Raw genomic sequence first — 15624 nt, forward strand, 5'->3', positions numbered from 1 at the left:
CACTGCATCTGACCTGCAAAAATTTTTTAGTGTATCTTCTAAGCTTTTCACTCTTAGTTGAGGAAATATTACCTTTACATTTAAGTTTTAATTCTGAGCTTATTTCTTGCTTCTCCCCCTGCTTTATTCTAAGAATCTCTATCTTCTGTTCTCGTTTTCTTAACCTTGTTTATTGTTTTCCTTTACAAGTCTGTGGGCTTCTACATGCCCAGCTTTCAACTTGGGGCCCTGGGATGAATGATGAACCCATGGCCCTTACCCACAGGGAACTTACCTCACTTGAGTGGACACAGCACTTTTCAGAATGATTGCCCTACAAGGTGAAATTATTATTTGGGGCCTTTGAAGGAAAGGTTGGGTTTCAGAGAAGAATGAGGAAGAATGCATGGACAAAAAGAACAGCATGAGAGAAGGCAACCAGGTTAGTCTGGCTGGCAAAGCTTAGCTTGCCTTTAGGAGAGTAGAGGGGATACAGCTGAACCATGGGCTTTGTGCCAGGTCATATGAAGGCAGAGTTTAGACTCTGCTCTGTGGTGGTTTTGTGCAGGAAAGTGACATAAAGAAGGCCCTTTTCTGGCTCATAGAAATAAGTTTGAAGGGAAAATGTGAGAGAAGGAAGGAGCTCTAAGACTCAACTGTTCATTCATTAAATCAATCAATACTACCTGCCTGTCATGTGCCAGATACTATGCCAGGGACTCTAGGACCAGCAACAAGCAAGACATCATCATCCTGCTCTTATGGGGCTTAAGCTCCCATATATGGTGGTGGTAGCCACAGCTGTATGTACAATATACACCTCATGGCACTTATATTCTAGCATTCAGGGACTGTAGTCAGTGTGTAAACAAATGTTCAGTGCCCTAGTCAATTCCTGTGTCCTTAAAGGAATATTCCCTTTGTCCTTACAGGTTAGCCCAGTTGCTGCTATGACCCCTCTCCCCACTTTTTTTAGAACCCCTATTAAATTTTGAATTTGCCCATTGATACAGCTGGAAGATTCAGAGTTTCTGTTTGATAAATCCACTTTGGGACTTGACATACTGGAAGCAGCACTTTGAAATGACCAGACAAGGGAGGTAGCCTGTGGAACTATGTCGACAAAGCTCATTCTTTGGTCATAACTTGAAATCCGTTCACAGCTTCTCAAGTTTGATCCCCAGGGGAGACACAGGCCCTAGCACAATTCTGACTGAGGTGCAGAAACTGGGAGAGCTCTTTCCAGGAAGCTTCCCTTTGTGTACGGTCTGTGTTCACGGCTCTAACCAGTGATCTTGTTTCCCCCACCCCTCTCGCCAGGAATCTTACATCCTTTCTGCAGAACTTGGAGAAAAGTGTGAAGACATAGGCAAGAAGCTATTGTACTTGGAAGATCAACTTCACACAGCAATCCACAGTCACGATGAAGATCTCATTCATATCCTTTTCAACTTGCAGATTAAGCAAGACAAAGTTATTTTATAGAAGAAAGTCTTTAAAAGGTAGTTATGCCTCTGAAGATGGCAACAAATAGATGCTGCTGTTATGTATAGTGCAAAGCACCTCAGATCTCTGAGATTATCAGATATGAAACATTTTCTCTCTAGTTTTCGGTAAGCAATTCAGTATTTTTTTTCTTTTCTTTTTTTTTGGGATGGAGTCTCACTTTTGATGCCCAGGCTGGAGTGCAATGGTGTGATCTCAGCTCACTGCAACCTCCACCTCCTGGGTTCAAGCAATTCTCCTGCCTCAGCCTCCTGAGTAGCTGGGATTACAGGTGCCCGCCAGCATGCCCAGCTAATTTTTTTGTATTTTTAGTAGAGACGGGGTTTCACCATGTTTGCCAGGCTGATCTAGAACTCCTGACCTCAAGTCATCCACCTGCCTTGGCCCTCAAAGTGCTGGGATTACAGGCTTGAGCCACCACATCCAGCTGCAATTCAATATTTTTAATTGCTAAACCCAACCACTAACAATTAAGTTCAGACATGCACACAAGGAAGCCAAAGCAAAATGCAGTTTCCAGTGGGTGTAAAGCTGGCTCTGTGTGGCCCTGGTGGAAGAAAACAGTTGACTGGCTCATTTTCCTATGAGCTTTTTCAATACCAAGTGTCCTAAATCCACCTCTGAGTTTCTTTATCTAGCAACTCTACCTAGTAATGGGCAGTAGAGTAACAAAACAAACAGGACTTTGGATTATTTCCTTTCATCTTCTAACCATGTACACATGGTTGAACTGAATTTAGTCCTTTCTGGTTGCCAGTGATAGAATTTCTTGCACCAGACTTAACATCCTTGGTGTTAACCTATAAACACCTTCCTCAAAACTAGCTGCTAATGAGCAAGATGGCTTGAGAACATACTGGCTTGGGTATGCATCCGTATGAAGCACTCCATTCTATGTTGATCTGTGGACACAGTTTGTCACTGGTTAGTTCTGCTGAGAGCAAATGAATGGGTACACAGTGGGTGAAGGGATATGCAGCCCTATATCCTTTCAGTTATTTAATCACAAGTTGACACTTCTGTAGCCAAAAACACTTCGCTATTCATCTTTCTATTCAGTAGAATGTCTTTTATTAGATGCGTTTGTGGGAAATTTAGCTATTTTGGTCTTTGCTTGTCATTGCTGTCTGACTTTTTAGAATTCCAGTTTTTACCATACTTTATGGGCTGTGTGTGTGTGTGTGTGTGTGTGTGTGTGTAAGTAGCTTTGAATGGCCAAGGATTAATCTTAGTCACAAATACTCAGATCTGCGATTTAATGATAGATCCAATGCTATGCTTCCTTCCTTGCTATAACTTTATATTTTTGACCTTGTTCATTAAGCTGAGCAGAAAATTTATCTTAATCAGCAACGATTTTCACATTGCTTTAGGTAAATTTTGAAAAGCAGATATTCTGTTCTTCATAATTTCCTGCCTCTTAAGAATCTTGTATTTAAGCTATTATCAGAAAGTTTCCCAAAGAAACATAGAAACATAGAATAAGGATGGCGTTTTTATTTATTCCAGGTTCATCGGGTCACAAATCTTTGAGCACGTCTAAGGTGGTATGGCTCCCAGCAAATGGGCAGATGATGGGGCACAGAGGAGCAACCCACTGCAGAGAGTCCGTGGATATGAAGGAGTTCCCGTTCCCCAGCCCAGCAAATGGGCAGTTCCTGAGTAGGAGGTACCTCTGTCTTCAGGTAGCAGTTCTGAGGGCTGCAGTCAGGGTTCTGTGCTGGTCTCTTGTTGTGAAATTTTCTAAAAGGTTAGTTTGATTCTGGAGAATTGGATCGTATTTTTACTAGAGCTGGGAGGCAGCTCTAGCAAAGACCCCTGAGAATAAAAGGGGTTAAGCAGTGTTTAAACAAGATCCTTTTAGTTTTTCCGCAGCTGATCCAAGCCAGATTTAGTAGCAGTGGGATCATGGATAAGTGAAAATGCCTCTTTAAGCATTAGGGTTCCCATCTGTAACGTCAGGATAACATACACCTCTAAGGTTTTTATGGGGGTTCAATAAGGCCATATTCACAATGTACGTTTAACGTAGCCATGGGTAAGTGCATGATTTTAGGTAGAAAAGTGTTATCCAAGTCCATTTGTCTCACAGTTCTTAGTAAATTAGTCACAAGCTCCAAGAATATCCCATTTATGCACAAAAAGTTTCAGGGTACATTGATTCAACTATTTTGTAATAAACGCTTAAAGGAATCTATCAGTAGCTCCACAATAGCTTAGATAAAAAGTCATTTAATTCTAATAAAATGTCTATAAATAGATAGGGATTATTATCCCTACTTGACAGTCGAAAAAAACAAGACTTGACAGTCAAAAAATAAGAACAACTTGGCTGGCACAAGGTCTTTTCTGATGAGTAGCAGAACTTTCCAGCCACAAGCCCCATGGTCCTGTTTGGCCCATCAGAAAGCAGCTATTGCCTATACGTAAATGGACAGGTCTGTTCCATGGAACACACAATTACTTTAAAATTTTAAGCTATAATAACAGTATTTTACTGATGTTATGTTTTTTGAGAATTTCGCTGATCTCTGCTGTGATAAGCAGAGAAGCACTGGTTTAGGTACTGAAGTCAGCTCTCTCCCTCCCTCCAATAAAATCTACACCACAATATGGATTTCAATCCAGACTTTTCTTCAAATTCCAGTCTTTTGTTCTGTCACTGATTGAGAATAAATACACAGAAGGTGTCTTTGAATTCATACAAAGAGGCACTTAAATTTGAGTGGAACATTACACCCTAAGATAGAAAGCCATGTTTACAAGGCTCTACGGAGGCTCCCCTACACAAACAAAAGCCGTTGTTTCAAATTAGAGCTTCTCTAGAGATTCAGAGAGGCTGCCAGAATCCTACAGCCAAACTCTGACTGGTTTATATTTCCATGTTTGAGCAAAGATACAATGCTGAGTGTGGCTGAAAGAAACAGCTTGTTGTCAACGATACAGAAGGATTGCACAGTGAGTGCAGTATTTTGTTTGATTCCATTAAGCCTGCTGCCAGAGCCTGCTGTGCATGTGAGGTAGAGGGTACCCAATTAATCTAAGTCCACATTGGAATGTGATTAATGTAAGCCCACACTGGACGTCCACGTCTGAAAGACTCAAGCCACAGATGCTACCATGGATGTTTATTCTTTGTGTGGAAAACACTTAGTTTTTGCATAAACCATATGTGTGCATAAGGACTATTAGTGTGACATCAACAGAGGCTAGGGGTGGGCAGTGGGACTGAGTTTCCAAATAGGTCCTTGTGGCCTCCTGATTTAATATCCGTGTTATGGGCAGCCTACTGGGCGTCTCCTACTTTTATCAAGAAGACACTGATTGACAAATCCAAGGAGGGAGAGGAAACAGCCCCTGCCTCTTCATCGTCCTGACAGGCTCACCAAATTACATGTAGCATGACCAAATAACAACGCAAACCCATCAGCTACTGTGGCAGCGAGTGTCTGAAAACAGTCTGCACCATTAATTGGGAGAGCTGGCGGTGGAGAGGTGGCTACGCCTAGTGCCTGAGAAGGGGACAGGAGGTGTGACTTCACAGCCAGTCAAGCTGGGACTTCCAGGAGCCTTAGCGTGAATCTCTAGTGCATTTTCAGAGTCATCTGGGGTCCTAATTAGCAGTTATGTTTTGAAAAACATTTTGATTGTGTGTGATGTCTCCTCCATGCTCAAAATGTTGTAACCAAAAACCTTCCAAATTAAGGTGGATTTTTAAGCAGGAATTTTCTCATTTTCTTCCTCCTTCAATTTCTACGACACACTTTCAAAGGAAAAGAAGTACACTTGTGATATGTACCTTTTTGGCATATTTCAAAGCCCTCAGGGCAGCTCTGCCTGCCCCTCAGTCATAGACGAGGTAGAGACACTCTGGTTCTATTTGCAGTTGTATTTACATTCATGTCTGGGAAGCCCTTGTGGAATTCTATTTCTCTGCTTATTTGGAGTGCATGGTGCCCAATTGATTAGTTTTGGTGGTGCTCGATGGCATGCTCTAAATACATCCAGGCTTGTGCGCAAACACCACAGCTCTGTAGGACCCTGTTTTAGTTCAACTTTCAAATTTTTAGCTTGAACAGACAAAGGTAACAGGAATTATGGGAAATTGTCCTGCCTCCTTGGAGATGTTTTCCACTTCTAGAGCTGAGGGGCTGGAAGAGGGATCATGTGGATCATGGAGCTCCACTCACGTAGTTTATAGATAAAAAAATCCAGAGCCTGGCCGGGTGTGGTGGTTTACACCTTAATCCCAGCACTTTGGGAGGCTGAGATGGGTGGATTGCTTGAGACCAGGAGTTCGAGACCAGCCTAGGCAACATGGCAAAACCCTATCTCTATTAAAAATACAAAAATTAACTGGACGTGATGATGTGCACCTGTAGTCCCAGCTACTCCAGAGGCATGAAAATTATTTGAACCCAGGAGGTGGAGGTCGCAGTGAGCTGAGATTGCACACCACTACACTCCAGCCTGAGCAACAAAGTAAGACACTGCCAAAGAAGGAGGGTGGGAAGGAAGGAAGGAAAGAAGGAGAGAAGAGGGAGAGAGAGAGAGAGAGAGAGAACAGGAAAGAAGGAAGGAAGGAAGGAAGGAAGGAAGGAAGGAAGGAAGGAAGGAAGGAAGGAGAGACAGAGAGAAAGCAAGCAAGCAAGCAAGAAAGAAAGAAAAAAAGGGAAGGGAGAAAAAGGGAAGAGAAGAAGGAAAGGAAAGAAAGAAAGGAAAAGAAAGAAAAGAAAGAAAACTCAGAGCCTAAGATGGCAGTATCTAAAGCTTTGTGAGTGATGGGCTGATGCAGATACAGTAGTCACAGTTCTTTCCTTAGGCTCTCACTTGGCTTTGAAGCGGGACAAGGAAGAGTTGGAGCCCCACAGTGAGTGGGGGAGGGCAAGGGTATAGACACAGGGCTGTCCTGCTTCTGGCTAAGCACGAGGTGGGCTTGGCACAAGGTAGGCAACACAGAGTTTCCGTGTACAAGTATCAAATTCTTTGAATCAAGTCTTGGGTATAGTCAAGGTTTTCCTCTTTTCTCTTAAAAGACGAATTCTCCAGCACTATGGGCTGTAGTGGCTACCCAGGAAGGAATGGCGGTAAGAAGAAATAATGTAGCATAGGAGCAGCACTTTCAAAGGATAAGAGGGTCCCTTATCCGAAATGCTTGGGACTGGAAGTGTTTTGAAGTTCTGATTTTTTCAGATGGTGGAATATTTGCATTATACTTACTAGTTGAGCACACCAAATCCAAAAATCCAAAATCTGAAATGTTCCAATGAGCATTCCTTTGAACATCACGTCAGTGCCCAGAAGGTTTTGGATTTTGGAGCATTTCAAATTTTGGATTTGGGGATTTGGGATGCTCAACTTGTACTATTTTTTCTTTTTGAATCAAACTAGGTCAGATGAACCAAAGACCGAAATTTGACTAAGTCATTGAAATGCTCACTTGGACATTTCATTGACAGTAAGACACTCAATTGTTTTCTTATAAAAACAGAAGACTCCAGCTAAAGAATTCCAGAATCTTTTGCAAATGGTGCCCCAAATCACAATATTGCCTTATCATCTATTCCTGAATGCAGGTGTCCTGCTGTCTTACTCCTTTGCTAATTGCAAACGCAGACATTTTTAACAAGTTACATACTTACCTGCCATGTGGATAGTCTATTCCAGGGAGGTAAAGAATGGGCTTGGGTTCCAAAGGTGTTTTAAAGATGTTAGGGTGTTCATCCCTGTGATGTTGTTATAAAGAATCTGCTAATTTCCTTAGATACCACAGGTACTTGGTGACATATCTGTTATGGGGGGCAGATACTTAGCAACTCAGGTCCCTAAGGCACAGGCCTCATAAGAATTATTCTGCTTTTTTGAGGCCTATTCTTGCAGTTAGGTGCAGTTAGCACCTCTATTCTAGTTTTGGAATTTGCCTAAAATTTCAATAGTTTTGGAGTTTGCCTAAAATTTCAATTTGCCTAAAATTCCAATTGTTTTTCAGTTCTTTGACAAAAATTAAGGTCAAGGTCAAGTGTCTCAATGGGCTTCAACTATGAGCTTATTGGATTAGTGATCCGAAAATCTGATTATAGCTACTACTTAGCCTTAAGATCTTGCTTAGATGTATCAAATGAGATAGCTTATTTTTCTGTAAGTCAGTGAGAAAATGTTGCAAAATATTTTAAAAAAATATATGGTTCAATATGAATGCCAGACTTTTATCTATTTTCTACTTAGCATCTTCTCTTGGCTAATAAGCTTGTCCAACTTACCCTGTCTAAAATCCAATTCCTTCCCTCCTCTACCAAAAACACCAAATGCTCATTCCTAGTCCTCTCCTTCTTAATAAAATACAGATGTGTTTTGTGTTTTTCTAATTATTTGCTCAGATAAAAAATCAGGGAGTCCTTCTTGATGGCTTTTCCATTTTCCATGTCCCACATCCAGTCTGTCACCATATGCTCTTGATTGTATCTGCAAAACACATCCAGAATCTAGCCACCTCTCCTACCTCCACTGCCACTACCCTGGTCAAGCCATGATTGTTTCTTGCTTGAACGATTGCAGTGGTCTCCTAACTGGTCACTCTCTGCTTCTGCCCTTACCCACTTTAATCCATTTTCAGTACAGCAGCGAAACTGACGATGTCACCCCTCTGCTCCAGGTCCTCCCACAGCTCCCCCCATCTCACTGTGAACACAGCACAGCTGGACATACTATCAACATGGCGCCTGTTTACTTTCTGCTGCTCTCATAGGTATTTATGCCATCCATGATAGCAGTGACTTTGATTCACTCCTGTACTGCTGTGTCTATAACATTTGTTAACACAGAGTAGAAACTCAGGAAACATTTGAATGTTTGAATGAATGAAAGAAAGAATGAGGATCTCTCTCTGCACTTTTATTTCTCCCAACTGCTTCACAGGGATGTGTTTCCAGTGGTTTATTTTATAAACATATTGATTTAAATATGAAAGCAATGCATTTCCATTGTGAATATCACAGAAGTATGGAAAATAAAAAAGCTGTTTCCCTCCCAGTGCCTCTACCTGGAGATCACTACTTTGTCCTCCTGAAGCCCTTTTCTAGACCTATAAATGACTTATCTCAATAGTCTTTGTTTACAAAATTAGGATAATTCCATACAAATTATTCTAGAATGTGCTTTCCCCCACCCCATTGTGCATTTTTCCCTGGGCACTCTTCCATTTCAGTACGTCCAAAATGCTTTGTAACTCACACTTTGTAAGGGATCATAGAGGCAGGTTGGTTAGAGAGAAGTACTTTGCAAATAAAATATGATTTTAATTATTATTTTAATGATTATTATCCCCACAGGCTCATTAAATGAGGTTTCTAGGATTTCTGATGTCCAGCCCTGCTTTGACAGAGCCTAAGGTATTTATTACATCTGTTATATTAAGAAATAAACTTTAAATCTCATGACGACTCACAAAAGACACTATACTCTCACAAGGAAAAAATATTTCTTTGAACCCTAACCCTGTGAGGAAGGTACCAGATTCAGTATTTTACAAGTAGAATAATTAAGCATTCAATGATTTGCCGAGCTAACCATAGCTAGGGCGTTACCTCCTCAAATGCTGGTTTTCTGACACCTATCTGTGTTAGTGGTTGTTGTATGAGGGGCTGATGTGTTAATTTGGTTACAGACTAACTTCGTCTTTTGCTTTTGAAACTTCTCACTCCTTACTTTTAACCTTTTCAGTGTGTTCTGCCAGTCCCAGAAGTTTTATGAGTTTTTAAAGAAACGTCACATTTTGATTCACGTTCTCTCTCTAAAAACCTTTGTCATCATTTAGCACATTACAAATAGTGGCATGTAGTCCCAGGCTACATGTCAAAGGTAGTTAAATCTCAGGAGTTTGTCAGGATTCATAAACTGCTTAAGCTCCGTGCCTGCTCTTCATAGATGTAGCATAACTTTGTGATTAAATTCCAGTTTGGTATTCAGTCTGGGACCACTTACGCTTCTGCTTGTATGAAGTCGTATATGTTTTCACTAAAGATTAGCAGAGCTATGCAAGAAATGGAAGCAACCAAAGCCTCTTTAAAAAAAAAAAAAGAAAGAAAAAGAAAGGCAAATATTGGATTCTTTCCTCCCTTGGGCCCTCTCCTACCCACCTCCCATTTTCCTCAAGTTCAAGTGCAAGGAGAGAACCCTAGTAGTAAATGCACGTAAATTACACAAATGATAGAGTCTGGTGAAGCTTCAAGAAGGTGAAAAACTGCCAGAACTTTTCAGGGTGGTTCAGCACATTTGCTTAGAAGAGATTCATTTGCATAATTCCCAGGATCCTCTGAAGTTCCTTGTTGAAAAAAGAAAGGAGGCCGGGCGTGGTGGCTCACGCCTGTAATCCCAGCACTTTGGGAAGCCGAGGCAGGCAGATTGCCTGAAGTCAGGGATTCGAGACCAGCGTGGTCAACCTGGTGAAACCCCATTTCTACTAAAAATACAAAAATTAGCATGGTGGCACACATCTATATTCGAAGCTACTTGGGAGGCTGAGGCAGGAGAATCACTTGAACCCCGGAGACGGAGGTTGCAGTGAGCCGAGATCACACCATTGCACTCCAGCCTGGGCTACAAGTGCAAAACTCTGTCTCAAAAAAGAAAACAGAAAAAAAAAAAAAAGAAAAAGAAAGGGAACGCTTTCCACAGTGGTTTGTAAGGGTGTCTTTTTCTCTTGTCGTTGCATTGACGTTGCGCTTTGGGAGAACCACATGGTAGTGTAGGTGGTCTATAAACAGTCAGACTCCCTTTCCCAAAGCTCTCCATTCCCTCCGTGTCTGATCTAGTACTATTGGAGTGGTCTGGCTTCATGTGATGACTTCAGCATATTTAGGTGGTGTCAACATATTTCTACTTTCCCCCTTGGTCCCTGTTGGATGAAAATGGATCAGTTTGCTTGTTAAACCCAACTCTCACCCTGCATTTGCCTTAGAGTTGTTCTGACTACAAGTAAAAAGGGAAAGGATGAACTGGATGATGTATGGACAGAAAAACCACTGTTGGTTAAACATTCCCCTGCTTGAACACCCAGACGAGAACCCGTTTCTTAAGAGAACTACAGCCTTATCTATTACTGTTTGCTAAGTTCTCTTTGATTGTTTCCTCCATGTGAGAAATAACTTTATAGGTTAGAAAACGAAGAGCCCAACAGCTTAAGAAAAAAAAAGAACCAACCAACCAAACCGGAAAAAGCAAACTCTCTGCCCTTTGATGGGCTCTATCTAGTCTTGGGTGCCCTTCCTAGTCCCTGGGAATATACTAACAGGTAACAGCAGGTTAGACCTGGAGGGGTTTCAAAGTCATAATCTCAAGAGAAAACTAAGGCTTTAAACGGTTTGCATAGGGTGACGAGACTGGTTAATGGTGAACAGAGACCGTGTTAATAACTGAGTCTGGTCCAGAATGCCTCTCCCGACTTATGGTGACCCCAAATCCTGTATTTCTCGAGGAGATTTTGATTTCAAGCATTCTGCCCTTTCCACTGTCAAGAGTATTTGCATCTGACAGTTGCCCCGCCCCAACTTGGGGTTTAGCCGGAGTTATGGTCACGCCAACTGCATATCATTGAGCATCTAAGTTGGCCATCTGTCTCGGCTAAGAGCTGACTCTTCCATTTCCTTTTTAAGACCTGACTTGAGATAGTCAATACCTCAGGCATTGTAGAAATTGCAGTCATTCTTAAAAGAAAAAGTATAAAATTTATATTAATATTTAATTCATACAATTTGAAAGAACTTGAAACTGCAATTAGGTGGCAGTGCCCATCTGCTTCCAGTAGGCTCACATGCTCTTCGATCCCTTGGAGGCTGCAGAGGGCCACCATCACCTTCGAATGTGCTCCTTAACAACGTGCCCACAGTCTCTCAAGAGGGAGCTCCAGATGGTGAAGGAAACTCTGCAGGCCATGATCCTGCAGCTCCAGCCGGCAAAGGAGGCGGGGGAAAGAGAAGCTGCAGCTTCCTGCATGACAGCTGGTGTCCGGGAAGCACAAGCCTGAGGAGAGACGGGATGAGGGAGGGAGGTGGGCCACCATGTCAACAGTTTGGACCTGGGGGACTGCTATCCCCTCCCCCTGCATAACTAATGTGCCTGAATTAATTATGGAGATACAGAGCCTTGAGGTCTTTCAGTGGAAAGGTGGCTCATGTTCATTCTCATGGGTCTGAAACTGAGGAGTCTGCAAATTGGAATATGGAGAGAGAGACGGATTTGCTGAATTTCCTTCCAAATGTCACTCAAAAATTTCTCTTCCATGTCATTCATGGGAATGGCTTGCACAGGATTTGAGAATATTTTCATCTCAGCCCCCATTAGAGAGAAGTTGGGGTGAATTCTGGAAAAATGTCTCTTTTCCCTGTAGCATTTGTCTTCTGCTGCGACTAAAATATTTCCTGATTCAAGATTCTATAAAAAGGAAACCAAGCATAACACTCTGTCATCATACCTGTTACACATTCCTACAGGTGCACGATCTAAGAGAGCTAATTAACCTCAGAGTCTGGCATTAACAGCTTTTCACCTTACTTCTCCTGTGATCTAATATTATCTTAGAAAAATTAATATGCAACTTTCAAAAGATATTTTGGTAAGACAGCAGCCTCTCAGTGGTATGCCACCTTTCAATTTTCCTTTTGTGGCAATGATTGCACCTGAAGAAAGGATCCCTGAGAGTCTGTGTTTCATCAGGAAATTTATGAAATTTACCCACAGTGAGTCTGTGGATGGATCAGGGGAAACCTGTATAAAATGTTTGAGCCTGTTCTGTTTTCCCTTGGAACCTGTTTCACTCAATGCCAGGCAGCGCAGCATTTAGGAAAGCAGTGCAGTACTCAGTAAGGCAGTGCAGTACTCAGTAACACAATACAGTACTCAGGCAGTACAGCACTCAGTAAGGCAGTGCAGTACTCAGTAACACAGTACAGTACTCAGTAACACAGTACAGTACTCAGTAATACAGTACAATACTCAGTAAGGCAGTGAAGTACTCAGTAACACAATACAGTACTCAGTTAGGCAGTGCAGTACTCAGGGAGTGCAGTACTCAGTAAGGCAGTGCAGCACTCAGGAATACAGTGCAGTACTCAGTAAGGCAGTGCAATACTCAGTAATACAGTGCAGTACTCAGTAACACAGTGAAGTACTCAGTAATACAGTACAGTACTCAGTAAGGCAGTGCAATACTCAGTAACGCAGTGCAGTACTCAGTAACAGTGCAGTACTCAGTAATATAGTACAGTACTCAGCAAAGCAGTACAGTACTCAGTAAGGCAGTGCAATACTCAGTAACACAGTGCAGTGCTCAGTAAGGCAGTGGAGTGCTCAGTAAGGCAGTGGAGTGCTCAGTAACACAGTGTAGTACTCAGTAGGACAGCACAGAACTCAGTGACACAGGGCAGTTAGTACTCAGTACTATAAGTATAGGCAATGTAGTACTTAGTAAATCAGTGCAGTACTCAATAATGCAAGGGTATTTCAGGCTCCTGCTGGGCTGCTTTGGCCCAGCTGGGAATCCTATTGAGACAGCTGCAAAACAGGCTGATTTCAATTAGGCAGCACTTCCCAAAGTGCACTGAGGAAGGTGGCCCCAAGAGATGCTCTCTAAACAAAGGAGTCCCCTCTCCGGTCAAGTGCCTTTGATAAATACACCATACCATAATATCTGCTTGGAGAACCACAACGCACATTAGCATATTAGTCTGAGAGAGAACTTATAGTAAGTAAACTCACTTGATTTTATCTAACCTCAAACTTTCCAAGCTTAATGGATCGTGAATTTTTCTCATGTAACTCCTACTCATATCCCACAGATCTAGTATTGTACAGCACTGCATTCTCTGAGGAAGTCCAAGTCCAAACTCTGATTTACATCACCGTAGAAACCACACTCACAGTTTTGCAGAGTGTTGAGCTTAATAACTACCTGCCACAGATCAGTAAATTTAATCCAGTGGTTGTTCTGTCTGTGCTTCTGTTCTCATATATGTGATTAGGGACAGTGATGTTCCTGCCTTCACTAGGATCCATGGGTATGAGGCCATTTTTGTTATTTCCTGAAGTCACACTGGCATTTCCAGAAGGCATCTGGTGCTTTGCTCAGCCTTCCATGCTGTGCCGCACTTCTGTCCTCAGTCAAGGAGATGGCCCTGCTGAAGCCAGCAATTGGCTGGCGTCCAGGAAACAAACCAAAAACACAATATGTGAATGTGCTGATTGTGTTCCCTATGGCTTCATCTTGAGCAAAATACACTCTACATATTTTAATAATAAGTATAATTAGCTTGTTCCTGGACTTCATTTTTCAATGATGAACCAAATTCCTCAATTATTTATAATTGTGTCTAAAGAAAATTACAAACTGGTCGCATGGCACTTGGAGTCCTTGAATTAATTCCAGTGAAGCCAAACTTGGGAAGAGTCAGGATTGGCCACATTGCCAATAACAAATTCCTACTTCGACATATGTCTTTTTAAAAAGCCTCCCAGACACAAGACATCTTAACCGTCACTAGCCCAAGTGTTTTGTATTGCACAGACACCATCATGAAATAATTCTGTGAGGTCATGTTGTATTTGAAAATTCTGCAAGTTAATAACTGCCTTGAATTATTTGAACCCCAAATAAGGGTTCTTTGGTACCTCTAGTAGACAGTGTGTTCATTTCCCTGCTGCAAATTTTGAAGTATTTGGGCAGGTGAGTAATGTTTTAACCATGTGCTGCAACTCATCTGTTGTCTTGGCTTGGTCTTAGAGTGTCATTCAGAAAGCCTGCTAAGGGCCAGAGTGCTTCTTCTGGCTACACAACCTCCTCAGGACAACCCCACTGTCTTAAGCCACTGTGTCTTGATGCTGGGAGACACACGATTTGTATCCTCAATCATACTATAGAGCAGTTTTTGTCAGGGGAACATAAAAATATCCAAGAGAAGTTAAGGCTTAGATTTAAAAGCATCAAAACAACAACAATAAAAATTTATGTTGGAGATAGCCAAGACCGTAAGCAAAAGCACATATTGAAAATGATGAGTTAGAATCTGATGTGACTGGGATGTGGTGTGGGAGAATGTGTGATATTATACTGTTTGCCTTGCTGGAATGCTGGCTTTCAAATGGTCACCCATTTTTCTTTCACTGGCCTGAGTTAGGACATGCTATCACAACAGTCCCAGTTCCATCCAACTTTCTGAAATTTCTTTCTTTCTTTCTTTTTTTGAGATGGAGTCTTGCTCTGTCACCCAGGTTGGAGTGCAGTGGCCCCGCAATCTCGGCTCACTGCAACCTCCACCTCCTGGGTTCAAGCTATTCTCCCGCCTCAGCCTCCCAAGTAGCTGGGATTACAGGCGCTCGCCACCAGGCCCGGCTGATTTTTGTATTTTTAGTAGAGACAGGGTTTCACCATGTTGGCCAGGAGGATCTCAAACTCCTGACCTCAGGCGATCCACCCACCTTGGCCTCCTAAAGTGCTGAGATTATAGGTGTGAGCCACTGCACCCGGCCAACTTTCTGAAATTTCAAAACTGAATTTGATCCTTCTCCAAATTAGTATGTAATATTGGAAACTTATCTTTCCCTGCAGTAAGACTGGTTTCCCCCACCCCAGAAACATGTAAGGGTTGGTACCATGCTAAGCCCTTTATAGTCATATCCTATAATCCCCATATCAACCTTATAAGGATGGTGTTTGTAGTTGGTGCAACTGAGCCTTAAGAGGACTAATTCCCTTTTTCCAAGGCACAGAGCTGGTAAAATGGGGAGTAATAGTGAACCTAACAGTCACAGACAGGCAGCATGCTCTTAACTAGTGCTCTTCCTCAAGTTCCTTTAATGTCCTTTTGAGATTTTGAGCCTTGGAACTTACTTGTTCACCTGGTTAAGAACACATGGCCACTGTGGAAATCTTGGCTGGGGAGTCAAAGAAACTGAGCCTGGGGCAAATGAGGCTTCCCACACTGCCAGGGGAGCCTCACTGTGAGGTCTAGGCTCAGACAGGCTTCAACAAACCTATTCATACCACCATCATCCTAACCTAACCATTCCCCAGTCATCCCAGGAACAACCACTCACAGCCTGACACTGGGCAGATGTTTTTGAAGATCCTCAACCAATTGGTGTTTTTCA

At 42.2% G+C, this 15624-nt stretch overlaps 1 protein-coding gene across 1 annotated transcript in view; it reads left to right on the plus strand.

The window, feature by feature from the left end:
* Positions 1–11506, plus strand: part of DISC1 (disrupted in schizophrenia 1) — a 430525-nt gene extending 419019 nt beyond the window's left edge. The window contains exons 12-13 of the mRNA XM_011997303.1: positions 1300–1417; positions 11367–11506. Of these exons, the coding sequence (XP_011852693.1) occupies positions 1300–1417; positions 11367–11506 (258 nt within the window). The remainder of the gene's footprint in view (positions 1–1299; positions 1418–11366) is intronic.
* The last annotated feature ends 4118 nt before the right edge of the window (positions 11507–15624 follow it).

This window comes from Mandrillus leucophaeus, unplaced genomic scaffold (genome assembly GCF_000951045.1).
Source record: "Mandrillus leucophaeus isolate KB7577 unplaced genomic scaffold, Mleu.le_1.0 Scaffold537, whole genome shotgun sequence".
In the NCBI taxonomy this organism is placed as follows: Eukaryota; Metazoa; Chordata; class Mammalia; order Primates; family Cercopithecidae; genus Mandrillus; species Mandrillus leucophaeus.